Source organism: Pelecanus crispus, chromosome 6 (genome assembly GCF_030463565.1).
Source record: "Pelecanus crispus isolate bPelCri1 chromosome 6, bPelCri1.pri, whole genome shotgun sequence".
In the NCBI taxonomy this organism is placed as follows: domain Eukaryota; kingdom Metazoa; phylum Chordata; class Aves; order Pelecaniformes; family Pelecanidae; genus Pelecanus; species Pelecanus crispus.
In genome coordinates this window covers 46421162-46434071 of record NC_134648.1, presented here as the reverse complement: position 1 = coordinate 46434071, position 12910 = coordinate 46421162, and the positions used below count along the sequence as shown (strand labels likewise).

Here is a 12910-nt window from a genome sequence, read left to right as displayed (position 1 = left end):
AAAAAATTAAAAGCCTTACAGAAAAACCTGGCTATTAGTTCATGACTCAGTATTAGATTATGAACTCTAATTTTTTCCTGGGAGAACTAGCCCCTGCTTCAGTAAAGGCAGACTTAACTTTAAGCAGTGGAAAAATGTAAATGATTTCAAGGTTGCTTAAAATTAAATACCTTGCTGGCCTAGTCAGTTATTTCTATTTCTTGGTGTAAAGAACTGTTCCAGCAATTCTCTAAAAGATACGTAATTCAGGAGCTTCAGAAAGTCTGGGGTTTCTTGTTGAGCTTCTGCACATACATTTACAGTATTCAATCTTTTGCATATGTTAAGAAACAGTATGAGTATTAACAGAAAGAACCGCAAATTTATTTTTATTCCTTCAGCCAAGCCACAAATAAATGACTCTTGCAAACAAACCAAATACTATTTAGTAACGGCAATGTAAATGCCATGGACTTATTTTATTTGGATATAAAATATTAAAGTAAATGATTATTTGCTGTGACACTCATTTTATCGTCTTGGAAAAAAAAGCAAGCCTGAGAAAAAGTTTTCTTGCTGTTCTTCAAGGAGCACTCAATCTGCTTTTCAAAGTTATTTAATAATTTGTCATAGCACGGTTAACTATAAGCTTACAAATATTGTGTCAGCATGCTTCTTCCTATTGGGCAAACAACTTCAAAATGTAATTTGTTTGTGTTATTGGTCTTACTAAATATTAGTCTTTGCAAGTCTGGTTTACACCATTGATGTTAACTATGCCAACATTCTGATTCTGTTCTGAAGTATTCCACAACAAGCTGATATTATACAATACAAGCCCAAGAGCTAGCCAATCCAGTTTACTGAGTATACTTAGTGTATTTTGCTACTGATAAATCAATAAAACCATGTTGTAATCTACAAACTTCCATCTCTGTGAAGCAGCTATAAGCAAACTGTAAATGAACACACAGGTCAAAAACTGGGATGCTGTGATTATGTTGACTCTGAAAACATTTGACTTTCATAGAATACATTTTAGTGTTTGAGAGAACGAAGTTTCAGCACTGCTTATATTTTCGTGAAAGGCTGAGATGATAAATATTCAAATGATGATAAATATTTGTGTTTATATTGTAACTACCCATACTTTAAGAAAACAATATCTGCACTGCAATCCACAATTTACAGAGGTTAAGTAAATGTAAACCATAGCTACACAAAGAAAATAAATACTTGACTTAGACTGTATGCTCAGTTTTGCATGCTTCATCCATGTGAAACTCCGCAGTCAATGGATATCTCGGGCGTGCAAGGAATGCAGGAAAGGCTTATCTGTCATTCCCTTTGGTTGGGATTTTTTGTCTTCGTTCTGTCAAGTACGCCACTGAGCATAACCCTGGCATTGATCATAAACTGTCAGATGCTAAAGGCCTCACTATAATTTACAGCACCCAAAATATCCATGAGGATGATATCCCATAATCTGCTCTGGCAATATCACACATTATAACTGGATGAGACTTTTGGTACTGATACCACAAACTCCTCTATTAAGGGCCGATTTCAAATGAAAATGAGACATCAAAAGCTATTATGAATCATTAGTACTACAAAGGGTCTCAGCTGCAGTCATTCTGAACATCACCAAATCTCTCTTTCAGGACTCTGATAATTGAGAATGGGACCTGCAGCTCCACATGTGCTCTGCACTGGTGCGTTCCTCTTCCAGACTCTGCAGAGAGCATGGCAGCACCTTGGGATGGGATTTGCAACAACTAGTTTAAGGAGCAGGGTGCTTCTAAACTAGCCAAATAGGTTTGGTTTTTCTTTTTTTTTTTTTAATTAAGCGTCTCGCTCCAACCTGTCCAGAGGTCCTCAGGATGCCCTTCTTTAAAACTAACTTGAGGCCATTTGTTTCTTTTAAGTTGACAAAGATAACAGCAGTGTTACCACTCCTCCTTTTTAAAGCAAGCATAAAAAATTACACTGACTATCAGCCGGAGCATTCATCCAAGCTAAGGAAAACTTGGTTTTAACCCACATCTGACACTTCTCAGGACAGCTGTACACTCCAGGGCTGAAGAGTCTTCTCTATTTCTCTTTCTGAAGCTATGGATTTTTACAGAAGAAACATCTGAAACTTTATTAGACCTGCAGGTGTGATTCTGTGGGTGGTGATTGAGGGTGCTCACCCGGAAAATGGGAGATGGGTGTTCTGATACTGGCTCTGTATTTATGTTCAACAGGCATTGGACAAAACTGAGAAAAAGCTAACGGAAAGTGTCAGAACCAGGTCTTGCTTCTCAGAGGTGAGTAGCCTACTCACTGCTCTCTGATCCGAGAAGCCTGCATTATTTTCTGCTACGTGGTACTACTTCAAGGCAAGGAACAGAGAGCATCCAGGCCAAACCTGAGTGGCTAAAACATCCCCCTGCGATACAGGAGATTTGAACCAGGATCTCCTCAGATGGAGGAGGGCACTCAGCTCCATCCTGTCACACCACGGAGGAGTACCCCTGCTGCCAAACAACCACTTAGAAAACTGGGGTGGGGAGGGGCACAGATGCCAAGGAAGCTTTTGAAAGAAAACATCTGAGGTCACACTGCTCTGCACGGATCTCAGTGCAACCGCTGTGCATCACTCTGGTTCAGCACGTGCTTCTCCATTTGGGTCTCCAAGGAATCCAGGCAGAAAAGACAAAAAGTCAATTGTATTTTTTTCAGTCAGAAGTTTTCTGCTTATGCTAATCCAAGTCCTCTCTTCTTTGGGCTGGGAAGTTTTCAGTATTAGTGGCACTAAGTTATCAGCCACTCCCTCTATCACATCCTGCAAATTTTTCCTGGACTGTAACACGGATGGAGTACGCAATTCAAAAATTGGTAAGTGCAGTCATCCAATAAAGATATTATAATCCAATGTGGAAAATACATTTCATTACAGCTTTGCAAAAGTGATATATTTCCTTCTGTACAGCATGAATGTTAGCCTTACCAAGGGAAACAAGGTCTGTCTAGTGATACAGAAACACAGTATACCTAGAACAGTCCAGAGAATATGTCACCAGTGACTGAATTTGTTCAGCTCACCTTAGACTTGAATACTAGTTCAATATTTTATTTCCTCCAGACCCAGAAAACTGATTTCACTGTATATGTTTAATTTCTCTGAGGCTGCACATAACCTCACTGACTTACTCAATTCTTTTATTACAACAAACAGGTACCTCTACAAGACTTTTTAATTCATCATTTCACCATGCATGTTAGTGCAGTCTGAGGGGAATTTTTCTGAGAGGAGTCACTGGTGTTAGCACAGAATTCCAAGTGTTTAAATAAATTCTGACCCTACTATGTACTGCTTTCAGTTAGATCACACATGACTTTCTTCACATATTTCACTTAGTCTTAATTCCTCACTAAATTCCTAAAGCAGGCTACTTCCAAGCTTATTGCCCCTAAATCCAATAAATTCTCACTGCCTGTTACTGCTACCCTAGTTAATGGCAATATTTTCATATATTATATGATGTGATTGTTTACTAGATTTTGTGTTTTAGACTTTCTCATGTTCCTATTCATGTCTTGCATGCCAAAGCAACTTTGCATCAGCTCTGCTGCACTCTGCAAAATTCTTTGGGGTATGTGGTAGTTTTGCGTGTCTGGGAATCTTCCATCTGGCTAGTGTGGGTTTCCTAAACACCATAAAACCCCGCCTGTGGAGATTGTATATCTCTTATGGACCCCATGGAGCTTATAATCTGCTTTTAATCATTGCACGAGGCAGCCAACACATCAGTCCTCACCGAGCAGTTTTTTCTGTATTGAATCTCCTTTAACAACTTTTGATCCAGTTCTGAAAGTCCAGAACTATTGCTAATTTTCATTGGTATCTTAGACTGCTACAAGAGTTGTCTTCCTCGGCTCCCCATTTCCTTCTGTACAAACTCTTACAACCATTGACTTCTGCGGCTTGCTATAGCAAGTAAAAGATTCTTAGCACTTTGCCCTCACTCGCTCGTCTTTTGCATGTACCCACCAGCATCTGATTCTCAGTAAACTACAGGTCATATCCTTAACTGGGACAAATGAATGCAACTCGGTGTGACAGAACTAAGCCAATTTGCTGTAACTAAGAAACTAGCTCTACAACTACATTCTTCAACAAGTCACCAGAACTTACTTTACATTTCGGAATGCCAGCACCAATTAAATTATTCCCTACATGATATTAAAAGATTACCAGCTATTCAATCCCAGCAGAACTTCACAGCAGCAGGCAGCACAGTGGTTTTCATTAAAAGCAAAATCACTTTTGACATCTGCTAAATTATTTACTAACACGAATCAGTGAAACTGTTAGTATCTATGAAGCTGTACTCCTAGCCTCTAATAGTTAATGTGTTGATCTGACATTCACCATAATACAGTTTTGTAAGTAAAAAAAAAAAGCAGTCTAGTTTTAATAGGGAAGTCTGAACATCTAAATGTAACATCTTAATAAAGTAAGACATTAAATTGTATTTATTGTTTTGAAATATGAAAATTAAATAAATGTATCTCTAATATTTTAAAGAAAGTCAGTCGAGTTATCTGACTTTTGGTGGTTCCTCCAAAACAAACAGCTTTAAGTCCCGGTGAATGTAAAACTTGTTTCTTTTGTGCAGTGCTTCTGCCTGCAATTTCTAATTAACCAGCTCCATTCTTATCTACAAGGAGTGACTGAAAGCATACAAGCTACAATGTATACTTCAACTAAATATATGTAGGTATGATTTTAAAAGGGAGATAACTAGTTAACAACATTTGCATGTTGCAAAGAGGCTCAATTAGTATAATAATTCAGAAATCTTGCTTTTAGCCTACTCCCTGCATAGCTGTACTCTACTGAATACAATCTGCACACTAAAGATATCATGTTTGCAGTTAAAAATCTCCAGAGACTTTAGACCCATACATAAAGATACTTATTTCACTCTTTTCTGAGACACTGACCTGTATCCTCATTTAAAAATGAACACCACATCTTTATGTTATTAAATCTTTGTTTTGATCTATTAGTATTCACCAAAGTGCCATTTTATACAACCCCGCACTGAATAGGCAAGGCTGGAGGTAACCATCTGCAGCTTTAGAGTCTGCGTTTGAATTGATGAAAAGAGCTTTGTGTTTTCATTGCCAAGTTTGATTCTTCCAGTCATTAGACATTCCCCTCAGATCGCATCAATGAAGCGGACTCTCTTACACCCATGTGTTAAATTCTCTTCTCCTCATGGTTTCCTTTGCCAGCTATACTCCAGAAAGACTACTGGGTCTTAGCCACATTCTTCTCACAGCTGTGTTAAAAAAGAGCATCACAGTGTCTTCCCAAAATCCATATGTGTATCTGGTCAGTCCCCTGTCGGAGGGTCACCTCACATTGTGGTGTGATTATTCAAATATTCATTCTTGTTCTTGAACCGCACTGCTCAGATCAGTCTGGGAAAGATTAGACCCTCCAGCCAGCACTGGAGAACGTCTTGGACATTGATGTGAAACACACACAGCTCCTGTACTCGGAAGGCAGATTAGTTTTACTTGCAGAAGAGGGGCACTCTAACCACTTAATAAATGCTTGCTCCTTATTTCTTTCCATTTTTGCATTCTTTTCAGCTGTGTCAAATGCTGGTAAGAACTGTTGGTTCTTGTTGTGCCATCAATCGACTTACTTATCAGCATCAGCTAAGGAACCAAACTAAGTGAGCAACTACGCAAGCAGAGAAAGCGTGTTCAGAAATCCTGGAGAGAAATCCAGGACTACCCAAAAAAAGGGTGTGTCCCAGTAACAATGACAGTTAGGTGGCCAAAAAATCACACCTTAAGAAGTAAAGCAAATGTTATTAAGGGTAGTATTTCTTTTATGAGAGATAGCAATTTCCTTTGATAAAACTATCTGCTTATTAAGAAGATTGCTTAGTTTTCTTTTGTATTCAATCCACTGAAGTATTTTATCCAAATTTGTAACTCGCCTGACTTCCTCCTTAAAAGAAAAAAAACCCACAATCAAAAGAAAAAGTGTCTTTAATAAACAGTTAAGGACAAATGAAGTAAGAATTTCTGTTTTAATCACATATATTTGCTTTGTTCATAGTAAGAACTACCTTGACAAAGTGCACAAGCAGCATATTGCTCACCATTTCTGCTTATTTTCATACCTGTATATTTTAGCGTTGCACCATTACTTTGTGGATTTGTGTTTACTTTTAGAGGATTACATAGAAATTCTACACGCGCAGCCCTCCACTGCCACCTTACACAGCTATGTGAGTGTGCACGTGTGACTGTGCCCACACGCAGAGAGCTACGCTTTACTGAGCTGGAATCATTAAATTGTGAGAAAAAATAGAAGCCCTCAATAGACAAATTGCATTAAAATTCACTTCAGCTGCAAAGCTGTTGCAGAAAAATAGAACATTTCCTGGAAAAAAACACATCAAAAGTGGCCTCAACCTTTACTGATAATTGGCTAATATTGATCCGGTATTACATTATAACCTCCTCTGATCTCGCTGACATCAGTAGCCACTCCTCAATCCCAGAGGTTCCAGCAGGAAGGACAGTTTTAAAATGTCTTGCTTCCTCTGCTGGCAGAGGCATTAATTAATTCACAGGCTTTTCCAGCCACCTTCTCCAGGTCAGCCCATTTCCCTGCTGGGGCTGCACCAGCTGGCTCCTGGCTTCTCCAGCAGGACAAACTTGCAGGGGGCCTGTGGCGCCGTGCCAACGCTCCTGGTGAATTCTGCGCCGCTGTCCTAATTCTTTGTTTGTAACCATGAATTAGAAACATTAATTAAATATAGAAAATGATAGTCATAGCCATTCTATAGAGCGTAGGTTAAAAATACTAAGTATCGCGCAGATCATCATAATTTCCTATTGAACAGATATGTACTGGGTTATGTGTGCGCATACATGTATTTATTTACATACACCACACAGTTAAAATGTATATTTGCTTTATAAACTAGAATAGTGCTCTCTTAAAAGTCTAATGTGTACCTTGTTAATGTTTCAAAATCAAAATAGATTCAAACAAATGCTGCTAAATCTGTGTGGTCACTCTCTGAGCATGAACATTTTCTGTTTCACACCACCCCCCCTGCTAGGATGGCGAATCATCTTCACAGGCAAGAGCACACAGTCGCAATTTATAGCTCACACTGCACTGAGCCGATGCAAGATGTTCGCCCTACTTCAGTATAAACAGAATTCTACTATATCCAAGTTCACTATAAGCAGATTCCAATATATCCCCCTTCTGGTTCACAGCTGCTGTTTCATGTGGGATAGGATCCAGAAATTTTTTAGATGCTTTGTGTCCTGACGGAAAACACAGGACCACTATTCTGACTTGGATCTCATGTTTAGAAAGCAACAATTGCAGGTGGGTACACAAATGGCTGACATGATGGCAATGCTGTGGAGAAATTACATCTCTATTTCAAGCTCTGCATATGATGCTGAATGCAAACACTGAAGTTTTTAAGAATATTAAAAAAATTTTCAGTGTTGCCAGAGAACAGGTTAGCAAAGGCATAGTGAACACCAGTAAATTACATGGTATGAAGGTACAAAGCACATCCTTTTTCAACATTATTTTAATTATTCTAATTATGTTCTTTCTTAATGAAGCTCATAATTATTTTCCTCTTCTGATTTTTAACTGTTGCTACCTTATTGAGATATTTTACTGAATAATACTGAGAAACTACTTTATATAGCTGCTAAAAATACTTCCCTTGTATGTCAGGATTACATTTTACTTGAGCATTTAAAAGAAGTCAAGAAAACAGATGTTTTAGAAGCCTATTTAGGCTATGAATCGCAGTGTCACGTTTTAAATTACAATAAGCATCCTCTGAAGACAGTGCTAATAATTAATACTACTGCAGTTAATACCAAGAAGCCTTTCTGTTGACAGGTTTATAAATTGTCAGTTCCTTTTTGAAATGTAGAACTTCCTACATATTTGAAATAAAAAGCTAAGCTAACAAATGAGTTCCTGCCTAATTGCCAAACACTGATTTGTATGAAGCGGTTGAGGTTACAAAGAAATTGGGAATTCTGAGCCCGGTTTCCCTGCTGATGAGTACGAACTGTCTGTGTAGCTCTCCCAGAGGTGTCAGAGGAATCTCTATAGTGTCACACAAGGGTTCTTAGCTCAAAGTAAACACACTTTCCACAAACTCAGCTGCTTAATCTGTTTGCAGGTTGAATTATAAGATGGGGGTGGATGACCGGGTGCTGGGAAGACGCACAGAGCATTTCCACAGTTTCTTGGCAAAAAGGGCATGCTATTGTCATCAAAAGACTTCACCCAATTGTTTAATTTTGCTATAGGCTCAGTGGTCTGATCTTAGCGATAATGAAAACTAACCTGACCAAAATTTTTCCCAAGTAGTTGAGCATGTTAAATTGCGTAAATTCTTTTCACTATAGCAGTGCATCACCACCGCTTTAATTCAGGTTGTGGCTGCACTTCTACTCTAGCCACCCTGGTTACATGGGATTAAACAAGACTTTCACCAAAAAATCCCCAAACCAAAAAACAACCTTCACTTAAATATCTATGGTTAGTAAATGTTTATAAATAAAATGAAATGAAATAACAACTTTAAACAATGTACAGAAAGGCTTAGCCAATATTCTCTTTAACATGCTGTAATTATTTTTTGTAGGTTTATTTTTATCAAGCATGCACCTGCTGAAGCTTCAAATATATCTAGGTGTTCAGAATAAAGATTTGAATGATTCTCAAACAACCACTGGAGGTTTTAAAGAGATGACTGAAAATACGTATTTTCATATATATATCTATCTTAACTATATTTTATGTAGTTACAAATAAATTAAAAATATAAAATTATAATTTCTTTATTTTTTAATAGGAGTACTCGGCATGTATTTTTTTGAACAGGAAGAACTCTTGTTATGTCCTTGCAATACATTAGAAGCCAATTTCTGGCTACTCCGGAAACATGCTGCAGACATTAAAGTTGAAGACAAATATGGACAGACAGGAAAATTTGCATCAGTTCAGCATCGACCACCTTGGAAAGGTGCGAGAGGGGTATTCTGCAGCTGATGAATGTAATGCAGAGATGAGAAGTGCCAGACTGCAAAGGGGCTCTGCCTACACATTTGCCAATGTCCCAGCAATCAGACCTTCAAAGGCTTATGTGCTAGTAATAACAAACCCGACAATAAGGACTTCAGTACAGATGAACTTCAGGTTTTGGAGTTCAGTTACCTTTTAACAGGGAATCTTATGATGGGAAAGAGAATACCATCCCTGTTCACCGACTCAGAGACTTCCTGTTGGTTTCAGTGAGATTTTGAAGCCACCCCTAAACAACCCCATCAGCCTTTACCATGGCATGAAACCTACCAGATGCATAACAGACCAAAAATGAGAACTTTAATATTCTACCATGCAATTATAAAGGCAAATACTCTGTTGCCATAGGATTGCCATGGGGTAAAAAGACATTGAAAACCATTCATAGGAGGTGGAAACACTTTCTTCGTGCCTTGCACATGTAGAAAGCAGTTTCCATAACAGTAATGACAGGCACACTGCCTTGCATAATACTATGAAACTGTTAAAAAGAGGCTTCACGCTGAGTAGGTAATGAGCTGAATGGCTGACAAAGAAGGAATCGTTTTAAAGGACCTTTTCTGAGTACCGCCACACTTTCAGTCATAGACAAAATACCAGAAGAAACAACATTTCGTTTGGTTTTCAACTGCAATTTTTCTTGAAAGAAGGCAAGTGACTTACTTCCGAACTTTTTCATTGGCCTCCCGTGAAGCCTCCAGGGCTGTCTGGAGCTTCAGCTCTGTGTCCTTTTGCTCTGCCCGAGCTTGCTGCAGCTGAGCTGCCAGATCTTCAATCTGGCAATGGGTAAGGAGCACAACATCCTCCCTGCCTTGCAGTCCACCTTCAGAAGCACTGGAAGTACCGTTAAGCTGGTCCTTCAGACTCAATCTTTCTGACAAAGATTTGTATAAGCTGGGAAAACAAAATCATACACGTTATTAAGTTTCAGTCTAAGACTGAGCTGCAAGAATACTACACTCGGTTTAATTAATATTTTTAATATTATCATATATGGATCCACACGCACTAATACCAAGACAAGTTTTATTTCAAAAGTGACAGAGAACAAAAAGAACATCCTGTTTCCACAAGGCTCTTCTAGAAGTATGTAACGACTATCAGAATTTTAAAAAGTCAAAAACCTATTCAACAGAAACTTAAAAGGCAGTATTTTTCAGATGTAGCATCTTCCTGATCACCTCTGAGCTTCAGCAAAAAGTTGTGCGATTTACATGAAGTTGAATTAATCACTGTAAGTTACTGACACGTTATTCACTCGTGTTACACAGGACTCTCTTTTAACAAGCAGATTCACCAACTACAGGGGGTTTACTTGCAAAATTGCAGATTTTTCAATATAATGAAAGGAATAAAAATGCTACAATGCAAAAATTAAAACCATTAATCAGCAGGATTACTTAGAAATGTGAATGATTTGCACATGCCAACCAATTCTAAAGGTCTTTGGTCAATATTTTCGTGAGAGGAACCTTAAAGTATTTCTTGATGCTGGTTTAAATAAGCTAGTAACACCTGTACTAGAATATACTGTGTCTTAAATAGCCTCTCTATAGAAGACAGAGATATGTAACCTGGCAGCACCAGGGTTTTATCATGGGACATTTCAATATCTATAGTGTCCTCCACTGTAATTTCTTGTGAGGTCCTTTTTGACCCACTGTTTTGGCTTCACTCAGACAAAAAGTAGACATGTTTACCATCTATTTCACACTGAAGTGCCATGGATTTATATTCAACCCATTCAGTTTTATACATGGTTTTGATGTATATTCATAGAGATACCAAATCATAGAGCACAAAAATAATACTCTTTCATTGTACAAACCAGAGTATGCTACTACATGCTTTGTATTTGTATGCCAGAAAATTCTGGACAAATCAAAGGGAGGTCAGAAATTAAAAAATGAAATTGAATAGGGTCTTAAGGCAATAGATTCATGAAGCTAAAAGAAATAGATATGCCTGGGTCAGCTAACAATGGCTATGGAAAATAAGCAAAAAGGAGGATATTAGACAAACAGGTTACCTATATATATGAGAATAATTTGAGAGAATTGGTGAGAATAATGAGAAGAAATTGAAAAAAGGAGAATAAAGAAGATGGTACATCAGGTAAAAAATACTCAGCGAAGCCTGTTGCCTGTAGAATTATTTCCCAAGGAATCAGTAGGTAGCCAGCTGCTTGAGTTATTAAGGGGCAATGGTAGAAATCACATTAATAGCCGATTACTAGGGGAGGAACCTGCACCAGCAGAATTAGCAACAATTGCTTCCCATCTCTTCATAGCCATAATTCATTGGTGAATTTTACACTAGTGGTAAATGACACTGGTAGTACAAGAAATTCACGGAAGACATTTAAAACAAAAGTGATGGTAACAGGATATCATAATGAGCAGTGTTTTTAGATAAATAATTGAAGTAATTTCAAAACAACTTCATGAATATCAGAAGCTGTTGCTGTGTTGATGAATATGACTTGAGACCATCCCTCTGACTGATGAGCGTGCAAATATCAAACATTATTTCAGTGTGGATTTCTGGTAGCAGTGCATGCTGATTACAATACTCAAGACACAGTCTGTGTGACAGCTGCTAGCATGCAATAGCATATTTTCTTCCTTTCCAGTTTATTAAGGTGTTTGTATGGAAAACACCCTTCGTTCTGACAGTCCATAGAGGAAAATCATATACAAACTAAAATATAATATACATGGACAAGCAAAATGTGGATGAACTAATAGAAATCCAGAAGCTAAAAGGTCAGGGTGTTGATATGTCATTACGCCTACTACCTGCGGTTGTCTGAAAATAATGTGAAGAATCTTTTCAATTAAATGAAGACATATTGAAAATATAAATATTTATAAAGGGACATTAAAATACCTAGAACAGACTCATTAAAAATAAAATTACTTTAACAGTTGCACATAAAATTTACTAGCACTTTACACTTCTTAAACAGGTGGCAGAAGATTAAAAGAAAAAAAAGGCAGATGAGAAGCTAAACTGTTCAGTGAATATATGGGTCCCTGATTAAAAAAAAAAAAAGAGGATAGCCTAAATATTCTAACTTGTTCACACCAGCTGAGAGTTTTTTCCCAGAACATATGAAAAATACAGTCATTTATTTAGATTCTAAAATACTGGCCCTGAGTGGCTACAGCTGGGCTCCTTCTCAAAGACTGGCCATAAATAATACAGTATGCAATACATTATTAAATGTTTTAATTCATAATGATTACATCTGAGTGATCAATAGATTCAGACATGTATATATTTTGTAGCCAGTGTGACTCCTCCAGCTAAAGGCGCTGTGGCTGATAGATCTTTTAAACTTTTTTTTTCAAAAGCATGCAATTGCCAGATTTCCATCAATATCTGCTTTGCTAAAATACTCTTATTTAGTCCTTTTTGATGTTTATTAATTTGAAATTCCTTCATTAATGTCCTGAAGATTATTTCTTAAAAAAAATATTGATGCTATAAATCAAAAATAAATGGGAGTTCTAGGCCTGAAGAATGGGTCACAGAAGTATTCAAACAGTTCCTTGATTTAAGTAATTCACATGTTCTTTATAGTAAACCTTTTGCTTTACTAGGGCAGCATGGCCCCTTTCTTGTTCCAGCTTGGGTCTGAGAGCTTCAAGGGCCCACCTTAACTGTGTCCAGGCAAAAGAAAAAGTGACATGTGATGATGTCACTTATGCAGCTCCTGCAGATAGCAACAGGTTTCCTCTGCCCCCAAAGCCAGAGTAGCTTCAAGCCTGC

The 12910-nt window shown here is 37.7% G+C and overlaps 1 protein-coding gene across 1 annotated transcript in view; it reads right to left on the bottom strand.

Annotated features, from left to right (window-relative positions):
- The window catches only part of MIPOL1 (mirror-image polydactyly 1), a 156868-nt gene that overhangs the window by 10292 nt on the left and 133666 nt on the right, over positions 1-12910 (bottom strand). Inside the window, exon 11 of the mRNA XM_075712879.1 lies at positions 9800-10030. Within this exon, the coding sequence (XP_075568994.1) occupies positions 9800-10030 (231 nt within the window). The remainder of the gene's footprint in view (positions 1-9799; positions 10031-12910) is intronic.